The 19356-nt window shown below is 43.6% G+C and overlaps 4 protein-coding genes across 7 annotated transcripts; 3 read left to right on the top strand and 1 right to left on the bottom strand.

The window, feature by feature from the left end:
* Positions 1-19: 19 nt before the first annotated feature.
* Positions 20-7895, top strand: LOC147159927 (serrate RNA effector molecule homolog). Of its 4 annotated transcripts, XM_086059603.1 has the most exons (18): positions 24-127; positions 200-307; positions 993-1115; positions 1251-1361; positions 1434-1577; positions 1641-1701; positions 1785-2082; positions 2465-2610; positions 2970-3260; positions 3336-3397; positions 3476-3554; positions 3644-3808; positions 5110-5262; positions 5335-5488; positions 6898-7010; positions 7104-7335; positions 7402-7594; positions 7673-7895. In XM_086059603.1, exons 3-18 carry the CDS (start codon positions 997-999, stop codon positions 7746-7748), a joined length of 2397 nt encoding a protein of 798 aa, XP_085915729.1. In that variant the 5' UTR covers positions 24-127; positions 200-307; positions 993-996; the 3' UTR covers positions 7749-7895. The 4 variants fall into 4 exon arrangements, with proteins under 4 accessions (XP_085915728.1, XP_085915726.1, XP_085915729.1 ...); XM_086059602.1 differs by having other exon boundaries at positions 20-127; positions 2973-3260; positions 7104-7594; XM_086059600.1 differs by having other exon boundaries at positions 21-127; positions 7104-7594.
* A 1226-nt stretch (positions 7896-9121) lies between these two features.
* gabarapb (GABA(A) receptor-associated protein b) lies at positions 9122-10923 on the top strand. Its single transcript, XM_086060074.1, has 4 exons — positions 9122-9351; positions 10065-10143; positions 10274-10392; positions 10476-10923. Exons 1-4 carry the CDS (start codon positions 9262-9264, stop codon positions 10554-10556), a joined length of 369 nt encoding a protein of 122 aa, XP_085916200.1. The 5' UTR covers positions 9122-9261; the 3' UTR covers positions 10557-10923.
* A 275-nt stretch (positions 10924-11198) lies between these two features.
* Positions 11199-14538, top strand: gps2 (G protein pathway suppressor 2). The gene is made up of 11 exons (XM_086059565.1): positions 11199-11346; positions 12053-12170; positions 12274-12383; positions 12502-12614; positions 12672-12751; positions 12832-12911; positions 13389-13560; positions 13645-13728; positions 13877-13953; positions 14042-14137; positions 14224-14538. Exons 2-11 carry the CDS (start codon positions 12077-12079, stop codon positions 14314-14316), a joined length of 999 nt encoding a protein of 332 aa, XP_085915691.1. The 5' UTR covers positions 11199-11346; positions 12053-12076; the 3' UTR covers positions 14317-14538.
* A 988-nt stretch (positions 14539-15526) lies between these two features.
* On the bottom strand, positions 15527-19104 carry LOC147159924 (eukaryotic translation initiation factor 5A-1). Its single transcript, XM_086059354.1, has 6 exons — positions 18803-19104; positions 17556-17728; positions 17371-17475; positions 17169-17300; positions 16095-16168; positions 15527-15969 (listed from the first exon to the last, which is right to left on the bottom strand). The coding sequence occupies exons 2-5, from the start codon at positions 17721-17723 to the stop codon at positions 16106-16108; spliced, it is 468 nt and encodes a 155-aa protein (XP_085915480.1). The 5' UTR covers positions 17724-17728; positions 18803-19104; the 3' UTR covers positions 15527-15969; positions 16095-16105.
* Positions 19105-19356: the final 252 nt, after the last annotated feature.

Genomic DNA, 19356 nt, shown 5'->3' with positions numbered 1-19356 from the left:
TACCGTTAAAGAAAGCAGCTCGTCGTAAGTGTGCTCTACCGCCACTGGGTGGACTGGTGCGTACACGCGTTAAATAAGCTTTCTCTCAACAAGAAAATGGACCAAAAACGCATAAAAAGCCACAAAAGTAAAAAGTTGCGCCTTATCAATGTGTTGAATACAAAAAGTACATCTCAAGATGGTTTCTTTGTACCTCCAGGACACTAGAGGGCAACTTGGGCCCGGTAAGCTGTTGTGATTGGTCGGTGTGGCGGCGGGACCGTCGTGTGTGAGCTGCTCTCCTTGTTTTTGTTCGCAACGTTTTCAGGTAAATTGTGCAACGGCAACAAAATAAAAATATATGTACGGTACAAACTCGTCAACATAGTTTTGTTAGATATGCTCTAAAGTCCTAGTAACAAGCGGAGTAAGCGAGAATAAGGCTAACTAGCCACGCTTAAGCTATAGGAAGGCTAACGTCGCGCGAGCCCTAGCTGTTAGCCACTAATAGAAAGTTAGTATTCCTGCAATGTACTTTGTTACACGAAACAGCCCATTTCAAAAATTATTTTGTATATTTTAGCTTGGAAATAATGAGCACTAAGCGCCCACGCCGATGAACAAGTGATTGCTATTTGCTAATCTGGCGGCTAGTATGTCTGTATGCATTTGTCTCGACTAGCCGGTACAACTCGAACTACTGTATTTTAAATGCATGCATACTTCATTAAGTGTATTTACAGTACTGTGTAAACGTATTTTTGTTTCAGTGTGAGCACTGAGGCTGTTTAGTTGAACACAAAGCTATCTTTCTATTGCATGATTGGCAACAGGCGTTATCTTTACTTTCGTTAACTAGTGGAACATCTACCATGAATCGGGAAGTAGCTAGCTGCTGACTGAAAAATACAAAGCCCTGGGACTTTTTCTCTCTCATATTTTTAACAGTGCAGCGGAGTGGAGGCTATTGAGTCCCAAGAGACCAAAGAGTGTATATGTGTATCTGTGTGCAGACCAATGGGGGACAGCGACGATGAATTCGACAGGAGGCGCCGGGACAAGTTCCGAAGAGAACGGAGTGACATGGAGCGATCCCGAGAGCGAGAAGAGAGGCGACGTGACGATTGGCCTGACAGGTGGAACTAAGAATTTTTTTTAATATATTTTATTTATTTATTAAGAGGTCACGTTGTGATGGCAGCACAGTGGAGTAGTGGCTAGCATGGATGTAAAATGTCTGGATGGCTCATGTAATGAGTGTGCATACTCAGGGACTGGGAACGAGGCAGAGAGAGAAGACGGGACTATGATCGCGGTCGCAGGGAGAGATTTTCGCCGCCAAGACATATGAGCCCTCAGCATAAGCGCATGAGGAGAGACTGGTGAGTGGGCGCCTGTGTATACCTCGCCGAGATCTCGACGCATCGCAGCTCAGAGTGTCGCGGTTTTGTTAGGGATGACCACCGGGGTGACCCGTACCGCTTCGAGCAGCCCTTTGGAGGCGGCGCAGCTCTGTTCCCAAGAGTGGGGCCTCAGGGCTGGCCCCCTGACATTCCCCAACTTCCCATGCATCACGGAGCTCACCCGCTTCAGAGCAGGTGCGTACACGGGCGCGCTCGCACGCTCGGCGGGATGACAGATACACCTTTACCTTTCCTCAGATTGGCCATGGTGGATCCTGACCTGCCGCCCCCTGGACCCCCAACCATGAGGAGTTTCAAGGTAGGCAAAGCTTCCGTGAGGGCATAAAAAAAGAAAAGGATTGAAACAAATATTTGGCCTAAGCTCTAGGGTGTGTTGCACAGGACTTCCTACTCAACACGGAGGACAGCGTGGACGAGACGGAGGCAGTCAAGCGATACAATCAGTACAAAGTAGACTTCCGGCGGCAGCAGCTGCAGGACTTCTTCGTTCAGCACAAAGATCAGGAGTGGTTCCGCTCAAAGTATCACCCGGATGACATCACGGCCCGGAAGGCGGAGTCCCTGGCCGCCCTCAAACGCCGTCTGGGCGTGTTTCTCTTTCTGTGGGATAACAAATGGCTGGAGGATATTTCGCTGGACATGGAGCACACCACTGCCATCATCAAAGTGCTGGATGCAGGTCAGGGTTAAAATAGTTTGGGAATTTTCATTATAGTTAATTTTATTATTTGAGTATTTTTTAATTGAGTTAGTTTTACTTAAATGGGTTGTTAGTTTTTTATTAGTTTTAGTTTAGTTTTGTTTGTACATTTCAAATCAAACCCAAAGACGAAAACAAAGAACGTTATAATGATATAATTTGTTAGTTTTGTAAATGTAAAATGTGTTGTGTTTTTTTATAGGATTTGTGTTTTTATTTTATTTCGTCAACAAAAATGCTTTCTCAATTTTAGCTTTAGCTGTTTCGTTAGTTGTTCATTAAAATAACCTTGATGGAGGCCAGCTGTGATCCAGGAAGTTGCACGCAGGTGAGTGCTCATACCTCGCGTTCTCGTCCGCAGCCGTCATCAAGATGGAGGGTGGCACAGACTTGGACCTGAAGGTGCTAGAGCCGGGCGGGGAGCACGTGAGCGGTGGCGGTGGCGATTCGGTGCCGAGTCCCAGCAAGGAGCCGGCTGACGGCGAGGTGGGGGGGACTCAAAGTGAGGTGAGATACTTTTTTCTTTTCTTTTTTTTTTTTACGTGGCGGCTGTGACTCAGGGTGTGGAGACGATCGTTCAGTAACCAGAAGGTGGGCTGTTCGATCCCCGCTTTCCCCAAGTCATGTGTCGTTGTGTCCTCGGGCAAGGCACTTCACACACATTGCCTCCCGTGCTACTCACACTGGTGTATGGAAGGTGCGAATGTTTGGTGGTGGTCGGAGGGGCCGTAGGCGCACACTGGCAGCCAAGCTTCCGTCAGCCTGTGTCTTTGAGTGTCTAAAAAAAGCACTATATAAATCCAAAGCATTGTTATTATTATATGTTTGCTGTACCAATAAATGGCGCTGATGACTTTACTCCTCAGAAGGATGAGGATGGCAAGCAGAATGGGGAAGACGAGGATGAGGAGGAGGAGGAGGAGGAGGAAGAAGAGGATGAGGACAAAGAGCAGAAGGAAGAAGAGGAGGCCAAGAAAGGCCGAAAGAGGAAGCGCAGCATGTCGGCTGACAGCGGCGAAGGCTCAGCTTCTGATTCCTCGCATTCTGACGGCGAGAAAGAACCCGCGTCGCCGGCCGTCCCTCGGCCGCTGCACCTCACCAACTCGCTCTTCATCAGGAGCGTCCCACCCGACGCCTCCAAAGAAGAGATCGCTGCAGTGAGTGCCGCATTTGGTCCCGCCCACGGGCATCTTTTGCCCTTGAACGTAGACTGACCACTTTGGGGTTTGCAGCTGTGTCGCAGGTACTCGGGCTTCCTGCGGGTGGCGCTATCAGACCCTCAGCCAGAGAGGGGGTGAGTAGAAAGCATGTGATTGTAAAATGTGGCAGTGGCGAACCAGCGACACCGCATCACAGTATAAATGTGCGTCAGGTTCTTCCGACGGTGCTGGCTGACATTCGACCGCGGCGTCAACATCAAGGAGACCTGCTGGAGCCTGCAGAATATTCGGGTAACTGTGGTCCCGCGCTCTTGACTCCGTCTCCTCCCATCTGGTCTCATCTCGTCCCATCTTCTGCGCCCCCCTTCCCCCCCTGCCAGCTCCGAGACTGCGAACTGTCCCCGGTGGTCAACCGCGACTTGTGCCGGCGCGTCCGCAGCGTCAACGGGCTGACCCAGCACAAACCCGTGGCCAGGAACGACGTCCGCCTGGCCGCCAGGCTGGTGCACACGCTGGACCAAAGGGCGGAGTTGTGGCAGGAACAGGTGCGACTTCCTGTTGCTCCTGTTTGGTTCTAAACCAAGGGTCAAAGCAAAAAATAATAATTTGACAGAATTTTTTTTGTGTGTTTAAATTGACTGCGGTGAATTAACACAAATTTTGCAAGGCAGTAGGGCGCACACTGATTATTTTAAAATAATAATATTTAGACATTAATCAGGGATGAAAAATGTATACGACCGCTCTAGGAGGGTAATTGGGAATGCAATTAAAAAAAAAAAATCATAATTAAAAACATCAATTTGATGCATTTTGAGTGATAAAAATCAAGCAGACTTAAAAGACAGTAGCAATGTATAATAAAATATCTATCTATACATGGTCTTGTTATGCTTTATATGCAGGGTTGGGAGGCTTGCTTTTAAATGATATTCTTCTGATACAGTTTCTAATTACCTGTTAAAACAATGTAGTTATTAATGTAGTCCAATCACCATACTATTAAAATAATGTAACTTGGACAGTAACAGTGGACCGCAACTATTTGCAGGCGTAGAGACCGGGCCGGACCACAAATAACGAAAATCCATGTGTGATTGACACCCATTTAAATGCATGGATAGATGGATGGATAGATGAAGGTAACATTTACAGATTTACACCCAAATAAACTTGCCTTCTCTCACAAAGACGCAAGCGCGCGTGCACACACACGCATGCGCGCGCGCGCCGTAATTCTAACCTAATTACGCTACGACGATGATGAGGATGCGTATCAACCGCTAAACGAACTTTTATCCCAGTCGCTAGTTTTTACATTTTTATTGTTAATATGGTCTTCAAATAGTACATCGGTGCGTGATATATAAGGAAGGTGGAACTCTGACTCACGTTAGCATGTAGCGGGTTAGCAACTCGCTCCTCCGTTGCAGGACGTCGCAGCACATCGCAGCACGCGCTGACAGTTCAAACGTTTTCCTTTTCTTCAGCGAGTAAGTTCCAAACAATGAATAGCGATTAAAACGTCCTCTTTCCCCTCCTACATTCAAATTGGCCGCGTAGTGTGTGGAGGACTCGCGGTACACACAGCATGAAATTTAAGACCTCACCCAGATATTAAAATACAATAATTTTTCAAGAATATTTAAGGTGGTATTTCCAAATTAATCAATTCAATGCGTGAAAGCAATGTCAGTTTAGTGATGGGATCATAAACAACAAACGTGCAGTCCCCATGGGAACTTGTTTATGGGGTGCACCCTCGTCTCATTTTCAAAATGGCGGAAATTCAACCCCTGAACTTTAACCCCTGCTCTAAACCCACGTTGTGAATGCACCACCACAGACGGACACCAACCCCGTCCTGAAGAACATCACCGATTACCTCATTGAGGAGGTGAGCGCCGAAGAGGAGGAGCTGACAGGTGGCGAGGCGGGCGACGCCAAAGACGTCACATCCTCTGAAGTTGCGGCGGAGATGGATAAGACCTTGCTAAAGGTGAGACCAGCTTTTTATTTTTTTTATTTTTTTTGTGCGCGGTGTCGCAAGTATGTTTGTGTGTGTGCGCAGGTGCTAGACACTCTGCTGCTCTACTTGCGTGTGGTCCACTCGCTGGACTACTACAACTTCTGCCAGTATCCCGCCGAGGACCACATGCCTCATCGCTGCGGGCTCATCCATGTGCGAGGACCCTTGCCCGTGGCCAAGATCACTGCGACTGAAGGTATACACCTCACACGCGCACTAGTTTCGAGAGAATTTACTCATCTCAAGAGTTTAGTCGCAAAAGAAGGTTGTAGGGGGTGTAAATCTCTCCAATCAAGACGATTCGATGCGCGTCTCAATACATGGGGTGCGATCCGATACAAGGACGGTTCGATTTTAAAATGGAACGATTCGGTTCAACAATTATTTGATTACTTGACAACTAGTCAGCTGCCAAATTCATTTATAATTTGTTTTGATACTCTATTAATCGTTTGAATATCTTGTTTAATTTAAAATGATCTAAAACATCTGCTTTTATTTTGGAAAACAACGATCCACATTTTTGCACCTGTAATGCTCCGACGTGTTGCAGACCAAATGAGTATCAGTCTTTTAAAATGCTATTTTAACATGCATCTGCCTAATAACCTTGTAAGTATAGATGGGCGAGTACCAGGTATCGGTGCCAATACCAGCCTTATTTTAAGGTTCTTTAATGTTTAGGCAATGTTGTTTTTTTGAACATTTATTTGAGTATGATTTTTATACAATATTTTTCAATACATTCAAATGTAATCATCACACATAACACTTTTATTTATCTACATTCAAGCACCGTGTTAATGTTTGTTGCAGTGGTCTGCAATAATAAATACTTTTTAGGAATAAATCCTCTCCCTCATTTTTAAGAACACTCAGCTCCACTATGTTATTGTATTATGATGATGGTACAGTGACATTTTTATTTATTGATTTTTGTGTCTGTATACAGGCAGTTACCCCTATATTTTCCTCATGCAATTTTATCATAATACATATAATAATAACATTTTGTCATGATTACTGCATTACAACTGCAGTTGCAACTGTAATCCCATTAATATGCAAATTTTATATTACGCAAATCAGTGCTGAGTTTGTGTATTCCTCGTCGTGATCAAAGCCAAGCGACGCTGCCAAGCCATTAAGATCTGACTTGGGTTCGCGTCCTGGATATAGTTACGTTTTGGAGCAGAAACCGACACAGTATTCCAGTTTTCATCTCTCTTCAGGTCGCGACAGAACGGCTTGTTTGCTAATACTCGCTAGCAGTAGCATGCCGCGCCGGCAGATACAAGCAATGCGTCATTGACTTGGAGCGATGTTGTGAATGAACTGTAACCAATCACGTGAGTCACTGGTCGCATCGAGGATTGCGGGATTTCTGTATGCAAATTGCATATGGCGATTCCCCGCCCCCTCCGGTTCAAATCCTTTTTTTGTTACACCCCTAGAAGGTTGTATTCCAGAGGAAAGGTTTTAGTCTAGAGGGACCGTTCTAGTCCACCCGTCAAGTTGCAAGTACTGAGAAAATATTCGATGCGTCTGCATACACATAGCTGTGTAGTCGAACCTGCTGTGACGTACTTCGTTGTGTTCGGCCAGTGAGTGAACACCTAAAGATGTGCGAGGAGCGTCTGGCTCCTCTGCTGAGCCCGCCCGAAGTGGTGAGTGCAGACGATGCTGCGCGCCTGGGAAAGAAAGACCCGGAACAGGAGGTGAGACTTTGAGCTGCCATTCTGCCACTATTGCATGCTCTCGTGTGTGTGTGTTTGTACGAGTATCGACGGCGTTTATTTTGGTGCACGCAGGTGGAGAAGTTCCTGGCGGCCAACACTCAGGAGCTCAGCAAAGACAAGTGGTTATGTCCTCTGAGCGGCAAGAAGTTTAAGGCTCCCGAGTTTGTGCGTAAACACATCCTCAACAAACACGGCGACAAGGTGGACGCCGTCAGACAGGAAGTGGACTACTTTAACAACTACCTGATAGACGCCAAGAGACCGGCGCTGCCTGAGAACAAACCCCCGCCGCCGCCAACTCAAGGTAAGCTCGAAGAGAGGAGCCTTGAAAGAAAATTGCTTGACCCCGCTTTTGCGTTCCCGCTTCTAGCTCCCCCCGCCAGCTTCCCCGCTCAGTCACCTCAGCAGCAAAGCCTTCTGGGATACCCGCCCGGCATCAGACCTTTGCTGCCCGGCTTCCCCGCCGCTCCTCCTTACCCCGCCAACCAGTTTGGCGCCGGACGCGGTCACTATGACAACTTTAGGGGCAACTTAGGATTCCCGGGGAAACATCCAAACAACAGGTAAAGGAAACATGACGAGCAGTGGGAACCCATGTGAGTGTACACTTTGTGTAATTTCCTATGTGTGTGTGTGTGTAGGGGTGTGCGAGGAGACCCGCGCTCTATCATTGAGTACAGAGACCTGGACGCTCCGGATGACCTGGACTTCTTTTAAACAACCGGCAAACTTTTTTCCAAGGATCTCCTCTGTGCTGCCGCGCGTGCGTGCGTGCGTTCCTTCCTTCCTTCCTTCCAGCTGGACCAAGGTTACTTTTGCAAGTCATGATGTCATAATAAAGAAAACAATAACCACACCATCATATTTAAGTGTGAACTACTTTGATTTATTTTAAATTGGAAAACAAATAGCCTTTACAATGTTTGTAAAGCAGGCGTAGGCTTGTTCACCCACTAATAGGGAATGTGAACTGGTTTTAGTCAGTCGTGACACAGGTTAGTTTGATCTTACTGATGCAATGTCACGTACATCGGCGGCAGCCTGTAATGTGTGTTTATACAAATGGTTGACTTTTTTCATATGCTTTGTTATTGTGTCTTTGCTTTTTACTTGTCACTGAGAATGATTGATGGCAACGATGCTGGTAATCAGGAAGAATGCTTTCCCGCTGATTCGCAGAAGTCTACCAACTTCTACATAACCAAGGAATGCTGACCATCAATGACTATCAGCCCTAATTTTCTTTAAATTTTTAGAAAAACTCTTTAAATATGCATTTATTTTCACAATTTTGTCAATCACTGTAAGTTTTCACTTTAACTGTGATTGATTTTTTTTTTATTAAATAAACTCAATCTGTAAATGTGACTAATGAATAATGGGGATTACTTAAAATATCACTAAATTTGCAGTTAATAACAGGCACATTTCTAGATTACTAAAAGACCATCCTTCTGTAATTATACCACAGATTTACTTCCTGGGACACTAGTGTAATTTACTGCATAAGCAGAATGGCTTAGTGGTGATGGGAACTACATTGAATGACCCTAAATGTGCAGTTAATGACTCAGATGCACAGATTTTTTAAGGGTGGGTCTTCTGAAATGTTGCGTAAGATTTTACTTTATCATCAAAGCAGTGATTCTTTTTTTAAATGCTGAATTAGCAGTCTCATTGAACAGATTTTAAAGGGCCTTTATTGTGTCTAGTGAATTGTAGAAGAATAATCATCAATTGCATAAAATCATACTGATTTCTGCCGATTTTGTTTTATTATTTTGAAAGCGCCGCTTTGCCGTAACGCATCAAGTTTAAAGCGGAAGTCGGCTGAACCGCAGTGTCATATGACAAGGGCAGCGGTCGAATCACCACTTTGTTCCCATGTGGTTAGGCGCAGCATATGATCAAAATAAAGTAGTCCCTCACCTACCTTTTCCCCGAAATATTACACACACATACACACACACTCGACTTTGAGCTATGTCGCCATTCAGCAAAGGGCATGTTGTTGTAATATAACGACCGAATTACCATCATACGTCAATGTGACTTGTACGTGGACGTAGCCCCCCTTACGTCACGTTGTTATTGTATATCCATCCGCGCGCCATAGCTAGCCACTGTAGCATCGTTTGTTGTTGTGTACGTTTGTCAGCGATTTTCTTCCCCCCGAACCCGAGCCCGAACGAGCGACCGACCGACTCGCCGTCAGTCAACTCTCGTAACGATGAAGTTCCAGTACAAAGAAGAGCACCCATTTGAGAAAAGGCGGTCTGAAGGCGAAAAGATTCGGAAGAAGTATCCCGACAGGGTTCCCGTAAGTAGTCGGCTAACGTTAGCGGCTAACTAGGAGCCTGTTTACCTTGAGCTATTTGAACACGAATCTCTGTTGGCTGAATGTGTGGATTTAAATGAGCGCTTTCCAGAAAAATGTGCTGAAAATGTTGTCTAGTCTGATTTGCGGGGGTGTTGACGAGAACTCTGCCTCAGTGGGCAGCAACAGGCCTCTAGCTTTCACTTAAACGTCGTAGTAATAAGCTTCCGCATTGGGCAGTGACACTACTTATGAAATTGGCTTCATTAAAATTTATTTATTTAGGTAACTTACCTTGTCATTGCATAATTTATTTGTTGTAAAAGTGAAAGAAAAAAGCAAACTATTAAAAAAAATAAACAATCGTTTCAAAATTATGTAACAATTTAAAGAAAACAATTTACATAATTGAAAAAAAACCCACGTTTTGCTTCTTACCTAATGATTATTATTATGATCATTTTTAAATAAACATTTTTTAAACATTTTAACAATTGGTATTTGGTCAATTAATTATGCATTAGTTTCTGTAGTTATTTTATGATTTAAAAAAAAACTGACAGCCATTTTGATATTTTTAACAAATTTATATTTTAGCAAAATTTTGTTTAAGTATTAATTCAGTTATAAATAAAAGTATTTATTTAAAATATATATTATTGTTTTTGCCAAGAACCATTTCCCCCTTGTTTTAATTGTTATTTTTTTCACACCAGGTTATTGTGGAGAAAGCTCCCAAAGCCAGAATAGGTGATCTGGACAAGAAGAAGTATCTCGTCCCCTCCGACCTAACAGGTGACTAAACATTTATGCTTCTACCCAATATTAACATAATGAAACAGTATTTTACATGAAAAATATTAAAAGGGAAAATTAATAAATGTTTTTAAAAATACTACAATGTTTTTTCTTTTTCTAAAACCAGTGGGCCAGTTTTATTTCCTCATCCGAAAACGAATCCACTTGCGAGCTGAGGATGCGCTCTTCTTCTTTGTAAACAACGTCATTCCACCCACCTCGGCCACCATGGGATTGTTGTACCAGGTGAGCTCACCACTCATTCTGTTTCCGATTCGAGACGACACTGTGGTTTATTTACATCCTGCTTTCAATTTCTGTCACTTTAGGAGCACCACGAAGAGGATTTTTTCCTCTACATCGCCTACAGTGACGAGAGTGTGTACGGGAGCAGCCAAAGGGAAATGTGATCCCTGCTCCGTCGCTTATCCGCCGCCTTCCCGTGACGCGTACATCCATCCATTGGAAATATTTAATCTAGCTCAGCATTGGAGTTCACAAAGCAAAAGGCGTCAGATGCACTTTCACCGCCCTTCTCCCCTTCTTCTCCTCCATTAGTCAGCCTCACGTTGTATCTATCACCCCTTCATTTCTTATTTCCCGACTGCTGCGGAACTATTATGTTGAATATGATTCATTGTGGTTATTGTTAATTTTAGATGGCTTTATTTACTGTATTGTGAAGCTGAGTGTATTTTTTTTTTTAAAGAACTCTATAGAGCTGCATTACTGGCGCTTTCTCTCCACTTGTGAGCATAAAATGTTATGAAAAAGTTACTTGTGTCTCTTTATTCCTAACCTGTCAATGATTGCCATTGCTATGAATGCTTACAAATTTAAATCGTACATTTATTGAAAATAGCACTTTAAAGTGTGGCTGTTTCAGGCATAGGGGACATTTAACCATTAATTAAAAAAAAAGGTATTACGATAAATTAAGCCAATATCGCGAGAGAAATCGTTGCCTGAAGAAAACTACATTTCCCAGGATGCATCTGACAGCAGCGCGAGAGAAATCGTTGCCTGAAGAAAACTACATTTCCCAGGATGCATCTGACAGCAGAAGTGCGTCTTGCTCGTCACTGGGCTGCTGTCAAGTGGCGAAATTAGTGCAGTCTTTTGTAGAAAATCCAAAGAAGGAGTGGCATATAGTTAACAACTTAACTAATTTAACGTTCAAGGACAGGCACGACGTTAAAAGTAAGCGTTTTGGACTTTTTTCTTCTTTTTTTCCCGACTCCGCGCCAGCCAAAATACACCGCTAGCTGTTAGCTACGTCAAGCTAATTGCTTACCTTTTGCTGCATTTGGGAAGATGGGAAGGCGCAACCTTAAATGCTGTCTGCACTTTCTTGCTTTAAATGCATAATTTCAATCGCTATTGCGCATTAATACGTTTTTATAAATATGCATTTGCAACCGTAATTTACCTTACTAATGCAAGGCTAACTTAGCAGCTGGATGGTCTGACGTGCAGGCCTTTACTTAAACTTAGCTAATCTAGCTAGTTTTACAGCTTTTATTATCAGCAATAATAAATTATAAATGTTATTTTGGGCGCCTTTCATGCTACTCGAGGTTATTTTACTGGAATAAAAGAACCAAACTAAGGATAAAATGCAGTAACAACCAATACATGATTAAAGTAACCAAACCACATAAAATTAACTGTTCTGCTTTGTTAAATCATTGCAAGTGTAGACTGCTAATCTGCAACTTTTTACTTGTTCTAAAATCACAGTACTACAAACTGCGCTAAAAAATAGCTGCTACTATATTTAAATTTTATTATCAAATTAGGAAACAATGATAATATCCCGCATTCTGTATACATTTCTTGATTACATTTTTATTGTAATACAATGTAAAAAAAAACAATTCTATGAAATTGTGCGGTTGCTTCTTAGCTGGCCCCTCCACTGCCCGTCACCATGCCCGCCCTGCTGGAGAGACCCAAGCTTTCCAACGCGATGGCCCGAGCCCTCCACAAGCACATCATGAGGGAGCGAGAGCGCAAGCGACAAGGTGAGACCCCGCCAGCCCCGATCCACACGCTGCCTGCCCCCTTCCCCCGCTTTTCTCCGGGAGACACATCGCTGACGTGACATTCTGACCGTTTTCTTTCCAGAGGAGGAGGAAGTGGATAAGATGATGGAGCAGAAGTTGAAAGAGGAGGAGGAGAGGAAAAGGACCAAGGAGATCGAGGAAAGGATGTCCTTGGAGGAAACCAAGGAACAGGTTTGGCTCAAGAAAATCTATACAAACCCAAATTAGAAAAAGTACTCAATTAGAATTCCTTGATCCAAAATTGTTGTCAATGAATTTGATAATGGATGACTTTGGAACCCTCGTTCAGGTGATGAAGATGGGTGAGAAGCTTCAGGGGCTCCAAGAGGAGAAACATCAGCTCTTCTTACAACTCAAGAAAGTCCTTCACGAAGAGGAGAAAAGACGGCGCAAGGAGCAGAGGTGAGTTCCGCGTACCCGACACCGGACGCGCCGTTTGCTCACTTCCTGTCCTTTCAGCGACATCACCACGTTGACGTCGGCCAGCTACCAGGCCAACCTTCCCATGCACGCGGGCCAGCACCTCCTCAATATTCAGGGTGAGTCGCACTCGGGATACCTTGGAACACGTTACGACAAACAAATGTGATTATTTATGCTCGTATTTCTTGTCCATCAGGAAGTTCCGTCAGCCACAGTCGACCCGGGGTGCTGCTCGGAGATCGGAGCAAGCAGCTTTTCCAGAGCGCTGTTCTTCCTGTACGTAGCTGCCAGTGTCTTTTACAAACTTCCATACAGCCAACATGCAACCATTCAGGACTTGGCTACTCCACTTGCATGATCAGGGAGGAGGGAATAAATCATTCACCCATTCCCGAGTCACTACAAAGTCATTTTTGTATTTGTTTATCAAATGGCTGCCACTAGAACCTTCTGTTGTGTTGTGTAAAAGGCTTCAACAGATGGCAACGTATTACACAACAAATCAAGTCAATAACAAGCCCCCCTCCCCCCCCAATCGGTTTGCCTTCAGCGTCAGGACTTCAAAATAAGAGCATACAGTAGTTTGTCTACTCAAACTATTACTTGTTTATTAAGTGTGGCAAAACTATTATACTCTTTTATTTTGAAGGACAACTTGCGTCGGATGAATGCCCGAGTCATGTTTTCTCCTTTTTTAAACATCTACAGTGAGTAGTAAAGGGTTTTGAATCTTTTGTCCTTTTCTTTGAATAGACGCGTCACTATCAGACGCCTGCGTTCAGTTCCGGGTCGGCGGAGCACGGCCAGTTCAGCGGGGCCCAGGGGGTCCACGAGTCCTACGGGGTGGCGCAGGCCCAGCATCCCGCCACCTATGCCCCCGGACCGTCCGTACCGGTCAGCTTTGCCGGCGGCTCGCAGATCAGAGGTAGCGCCGTGGGGACGGCTCGCGTGTCAAATGCAATGTGGTGACAGTATTTGGAAACGTGGATTTCCTTTCTTACTCCTTCAGGAGCGTCCGCCTTTCAGGCCATGCAGTATCTGCCCCACCAGCAGCCTGGCTACCCTGTCCACAGTCACTTCACCTCCCAGCCCGGTTAGTTCCCGCTCATGTTGCTTTGCGATAAATATTTAACTGTCAAAACACACAAAAGCATCCATTCTGTTTTGCAAAAAAAAAAAGAAAAAAGTATGAAGTTGTATGATATGCTGAGTAGTTGATGTGACTTACTGTTGCGTGTCAGGCTACATCCCGGGTGCCGGAATCCCCCTCCAGAAGCAGCTGGAACACGCCAATCAGCAGTCGGGCTTTACAGACGCGGTACGTGCCCGCTCCCCCCCCCCCCCCCCCCCCCACACACACAGAAACGGCGGCCCGAATAACCCGCCATTTGCACTTGTCCCCGCAGGGCGCCCTGAGGCCCATGCACCCTTCCGCCATGCATCCGTCAGCTCAAGGCTTGCTGCCCACGCCGTCCATGGCCGTTCAGATTCCCGCGGCTAAGGTGACCCCCCCAGAACGAGTCGTCCGTTTGACTTACTGGTGACACGACACGCTCCATCCAGCCATCCCCTTTCTGTTGTCGCCCAGGCCGCGTTCCAGAGCTCGCCACAGGCTGCACCGCGCCACAGCTTCCTGCCCCACGCTCAGAGCGGACAGAGGTTTTACCACCACGCCAAGTGACTCATTCCAAGTCCCGGATTTTGCACACCTCGTCCTGACATTTGAAGTTTCTGCTCTCGTTTTTTTAACATGTTCACGCGTGATTTCTCCAGTGGGAGGAGGGTTGTATCCCCCCCCCACATGTTTTCTTTATTGTAAGTTTATGTACAGTTTTATGTTATGGCGAATTCCATTTAGGGCTTTTACTGTATGTTGCTAAATAAAATGTTGAGCATGTTTGTAGTTCCTTGATTCACTGTTAATCATTTTGTCGAGGGATTTTTTTCAGTCTTGAGTAACCACCAATACCTATACCACTATAGTACTTATAATGTATTTTAGTGTTGATTAATTAATCAAAAAATTTTTTTTTTGCAATAATCATGAATTAACGCAAATTAATCGCACTATTAATTTTGACCATTGATTAGCCTTTAGTGTGACAGCGGATGGCTACGTTTAAGGTAGCACAGGTTGTGTTTGAGCAATAAACATAATTTTATGCATTAAAGCAAAGCATTTAATGAATGTTTGTTTGTGTATCACATTTAGAATATTTGTTCATGTCGAACTATCGGGGTCATTTTTCCCCATTTTAAATTATGCAAGTAATTAACTGATTAGAAAAAGAGGAGGATGAGCGTGTGCAGTGGATCAAAAAATGTTGAAGACGTCCTCAGAACATGAAATGTCAAAAGAATTAACATAACCGGTGCTCTTCAAATTTGGCGGGGGGGGGGGGAAATGTTGATAAAAAGCCTTTTTTCTTAGGCGATAAATCGTGATTAATCAGAATTCTAAGATGTGATTAATCTGATTAAACAATTTAATCGTTTGACAGCTCTAATATATATATATATCCCAATATTGAAAATAAGATCAATTTCTGTTCTTTTAATTTCTATTTCCTAATCGTATAATAGCCACAAGATTGATGGTATTTTCACACTAGGTTTCTTAATAACAAGAGTAATATTTCTGAATTAATTTTAATGTTTTTTTTTAGGATAAACAAATCTATTAACACATTTTTTTTCACACGATTGTTTAATTTTCTTGCCCCCAAATGCCTCTTAGTTTATAATTATTTATTTTTTTACTACCACAATAACTCAATTGTTATTGATAATACACAACATTAACTATACCCAGAAAATCTGACCATCGAGCACAGAGAAAACCTGGTCAATTTGTAAATGAGTTGAAACAACACTCAATTACAACAACTGGATTTGTTGGTAACTTCGGTTTTAATTGAACTTCCTGTGATAAGCTTTGGAAAATAAACATGAGCAAGAACGGAATATAGCCACACTTAAAATGAGGAAACCCTAATGTACAGCAAGCCTCCATTCATTTTGCAATGGAGCCCTTCAACAAAACGGGAACAAGTAAAAAATACAGTCAAATAAAAATAGAGTAGCATTAACGCCACTTGGAATCTGTGCCTTCCACAAACTCTTTAGTGTTTTAGTGGAAATTCCAAATTGCTCAAAAGACATTTAACCCCAAATGCTCATAATATACAATAATAATAAACATTAGAAACCCGTGCTCTAAAGTATAGAGAGAGGGTGAGCTATGAAAAAGAACGAACGAACGAACAAACGGAGGATAACAACCTTTCCTCCTACCCCCCCCCCCCCCCCCCCCCTCCCTTGGATCCGGCAGCCCCTGTAACACATTACAAGACGAAGAGAGAAAAAAGAGAAAGATCAGTCAAAAAAAGGAGCTTTTGTGATGCCGTGCCCTGAATAAAAACAGGACTAAAATGTAAAACGCTGCCAATACGTATGTACCTTGCTGCCGCTTATTTCCCCAACGCTTTGATACCGATGGCAGCCTCTTCATCCATTGCATTGAGAACGGTCACCTGAAAGACAAAAGTCAACGCCTAACCTCAAATTAGACGTCTCCACGAGAAACAAAACAACAGGTGTGGTGTCATCCACTACTTTTTTTTTTCGAAATACTGGCCTCCACTGTAATCAATCTATTCAAGGCCATGCCCTAAATGGGGAAACCTATACCTTGTTCTCCCCTCCCAAAAACACTACCTTATGATCCTCTCAAATAAAAGCCCTACTTCAATTAAACATGATGTAGTCTCTTGTAGGTTAGTTAATAAATGCAATTACATACCTTTTATTAACTCATTCACTGCCATTGACTATTTTAAAAACTTTAATCGCCTGACGGCCTGAATTTTTAATAATCTTTTCTTTTTTTTATTCATTCACTGCCATTGGCGGCTATAGACGTAAAAAATTCATTTGAACTATTTCTATTAGTTTAACATTTTTTTCCCACTTTTGTTAACAAGTGTATGAAAACCTAGAATTTTTTAATTGTACATTTAGAACAGATATAAAATTTGTGATTAATCGTGAGTTAACTAGTGAAGTCATGCGATTAATTACAATTAATAATTTTAATCGCCTGATGCCCCCATTTTTTTATAATATTTTCTTTTCTTTTTAAATCGCATCAGGTGATTAAAATTTTTAATTAATCACATGACTTAAATAATTAACTCACGATTAATCACAAATTTTATATCCGTTCTAAATGTACAACTTTTCATACTCTTATTAACAAAAGTGGAAAAAGTGTCAAACTAATAGAAATAGTTCAAATGAATTTTTGACGTCTATAGCCGTCAATGGCAGTGAATGAGTTAAAATAGATGCCTCATTTCAAATAAATGTAAGCTTTTTTTTCCCCTTGGGATACAAGCAATTAAAGGCCTCCTTCAAAAATAAAAGCCTTTTCTTAAATGAAGGCAATGATGCAGTGATTACATCTATCATATGACTACTATTTTTCTTCAAATAATAAATGCTTATCATTTCTGCAGCTGAGTAAATACGGACCAGGATCTCTTCCCCGGCTTCATTTTTGCTCTCTATCTCTTTGCCCAGGTCGCCCTCCGGGATCTTCAAGTCCTCTCGCACCTCCCCGCTGTCCTGAAGCAGGGACAGGTACCCGTCTTGGATACCGATCAGCTAGGAGAGAAGAGAGGGAGGTTTGTGCAAATTTGAGGTCCGGCGACGAGCTGTGTTTGTGAAGTCTCACTTGGTAGTCCACCCTCTTGATGTTGGGGACGTCCATGTTATGGGTGGAAGGGCAGATATCTTCGTATTTCTTCCCGGAGAAGATGTCGATGCCAACCAGGTGGACCTGCGGAAACGAGCAAAACTCCTTATTTGGCTACGTTTGAACGCCGAATGGTAGACCTGGCGCAGGGTGCAGTTGCCCACCTTGGCGTGGCCGTGCTTGCCCGTCTTGGAGGTGGACATCTCCATAATCTTGCAGGGGCGGCCTTTGAGCACAACGTGGCCGTTCTTGCGCAGGGCCGAGCACTGCATGGGGTAAGTGGCCGACGCACCGGCATCGCCTGTCTGGAAGTCCAGTTCTGCATCCGCCATGTCCGCTGTAGAGGCACAAGGACACACGCTTTTAACACAACATTGCCACAAGGGATAAGCAGTTCATCGGGCCCTCAAAAATCAGCATTTGCACTTCAAGAAATGCCTCACCTCGGACAGACGGGGGATTTTTAGCCCTTAGAATAATATATCAGTCGCTATCACACACAAGTCTCCTCCAAAATAAATGTATTACTTTAAATAATACTCTCGGTAGTTTAGTCAGACTTAACATATCTTGTATCACGCGGTTTGACTCATTTTAGCAGCAGTTGCTTCAATGAACTGTATGCCCTGGAATGGTAGCTTATGCTGCAATATTAGATGCCGTGCCCCAAATAATAAGTGAGTCCACTTGACGAAATGCCTTAGCTCAAATAAACAGCCTTTTTCTCAATGTAAAAAGTCTGTCATAAACAAGCATTAGTGCAAAAATAAAGCCTTACTCTGTAGTTAAGTCAATAAAGTAAACAAACAGAATTAGGACAAATGACACAATTTACTCTTTTTTTTCTCTATTAAATATGGAGCCACAAAATCAAGTAAAACAAAACAAAAACTGCAACTATTAATGCCTGAGGCCTAGTCCGCGCGTGCCACGGCGGCGCCGCGTCAGTGACCGCCGTCCTAGCATCATCCCGTCACCGCCCAAAAAAAAAAGTCCACGCTGCAAACACGTAACCACCCCGCGCAAATGTGCCATTAGCACAAGCCTTCCTTCATTCTCCAGGTGAATATCGGCCCGCTAACGGAGCTGGCACGAGCTAAGCTACAGCTGTCATGACTAAGCCATTACTTGATGCTACACTTAGTTTCATCTCGTTCTGTTTTTGAAGTCACCCAGCTGACTCTTCAAAATTTGCAAGTCCACGTACTAGTGTTTATTTAAAACGTGCCATTAATTACACGTTATGGAAAGGGTTTGGTGATTTCGATGTTTAATTAGCTTAATGTCAGGTGTGTGAACTTCAGCGGTGGATGATAAAGCCGACTCATATGAATGTCTTGTGCTAATATGAAATATTGATGTTCTTTCTGTACCATTACTTATGTTCTATATGATATGCTTTGATACGTACCTCACCCTTTTTGGATAAATAATCTCCTATGTGGCTTCACTTTAAGTCGCCCTATGGAGTGGCCTCGTCGTCCACTTGCTCTCCCTTGTCTGGCAAGCTCGTCGTTATTAGTCTTTCATTTCAGTCCCGATAGGCGTTGTTGTTGTCTTTGCTCAACACGCTGCTGCGTCTTTTTCGCCCCTCGGCTCAACCGACAAAAGTCCGACGCCGGACCACAGAGAACACGCCCGCCCCACGGTCCCGTTATTTGGTTGTGGCGTCAGAGGCCCCGGTCCGCCCCCCTTCCCGCCGTCTTGTGAAGGAGCAGGATTCTCAACGTCCGGTTCGGATCTCCATAATAAAAGCTACGTTTGAGCAGTCCGTCCTTGCCGTTTTATCGGTAAGAAGTGACTTATTCTACCTTGTAGTGTCTTGGTGGGGCGATTTAATTCAAGTTATTCATTACAATCATCATCATAATGTATTTGTTTTTAACAGGAAATTATGTATGATACACCGGAAATTTAATTTCATCCTGCGTTCTGATTGGCTCGCCGTGGCATCCTTCAATGTTG

This window comes from Leptonotus elevatus, chromosome 17, assembly GCF_054856555.1.
Source record: "Leptonotus elevatus isolate MCC_2025b chromosome 17, RoL_Lele_1.0, whole genome shotgun sequence".
In the NCBI taxonomy this organism is placed as follows: domain Eukaryota; kingdom Metazoa; phylum Chordata; class Actinopteri; order Syngnathiformes; family Syngnathidae; genus Leptonotus; species Leptonotus elevatus.
Note: the sequence above shows the minus strand (reverse complement) of the source record. Positions and strands in the feature narration are given on the sequence as shown.

Excerpts from the sequence above, each read along its gene's own strand:
- LOC147159927 (XM_086059600.1), top strand. The coding sequence starts at position 997 with ATGGGGGACAGCGACGATGAATTCGACAGGAGGCGCCGGGACAAGTTC. Across the intron at positions 2,083-2,464 it reads CATCAAAGTGCTGGATGCAG|CCGTCATCAAGATGGAGGGT; the intron begins GTCAGGGTTAAA and ends TCTCGTCCGCAG. Across the intron at positions 3,398-3,475 it reads GACCCTCAGCCAGAGAGGGG|GTTCTTCCGACGGTGCTGGC; the intron begins GTGAGTAGAAAG and ends AATGTGCGTCAG.
- gabarapb (XM_086060074.1), top strand. The coding sequence starts at position 9,262 with ATGAAGTTCCAGTACAAAGAAGAGCACCCATTTGAGAAAAGGCGGTCT. Across the intron at positions 9,352-10,064 it reads AGTATCCCGACAGGGTTCCC|GTTATTGTGGAGAAAGCTCC; the intron begins GTAAGTAGTCGG and ends TTTTCACACCAG. Across the intron at positions 10,144-10,273 it reads CGTCCCCTCCGACCTAACAG|TGGGCCAGTTTTATTTCCTC; the intron begins GTGACTAAACAT and ends TTCTAAAACCAG.
- gps2 (XM_086059565.1), top strand. The coding sequence starts at position 12,077 with ATGCCCGCCCTGCTGGAGAGACCCAAGCTTTCCAACGCGATGGCCCGA. Across the intron at positions 12,171-12,273 it reads GCGAGAGCGCAAGCGACAAG|AGGAGGAGGAAGTGGATAAG; the intron begins GTGAGACCCCGC and ends TTTTCTTTCCAG. Across the intron at positions 14,138-14,223 it reads TTCAGATTCCCGCGGCTAAG|GCCGCGTTCCAGAGCTCGCC; the intron begins GTGACCCCCCCA and ends GTTGTCGCCCAG.
- LOC147159924 (XM_086059354.1), bottom strand. The coding sequence starts at position 17,723 with ATGGCGGATGCAGAACTGGACTTCCAGACAGGCGATGCCGGTGCGTCG. Across the intron at positions 17,301-17,370 it reads TCAAGAGGGTGGACTACCAA|CTGATCGGTATCCAAGACGG; the intron begins GTGAGACTTCAC and ends CTTCTCTCCTAG. Across the intron at positions 16,169-17,168 it reads AAGCCGGGGAAGAGATCCTG|GTGACCGTTCTCAATGCAAT; the intron begins GTCCGTATTTAC and ends TTTGTCTTTCAG.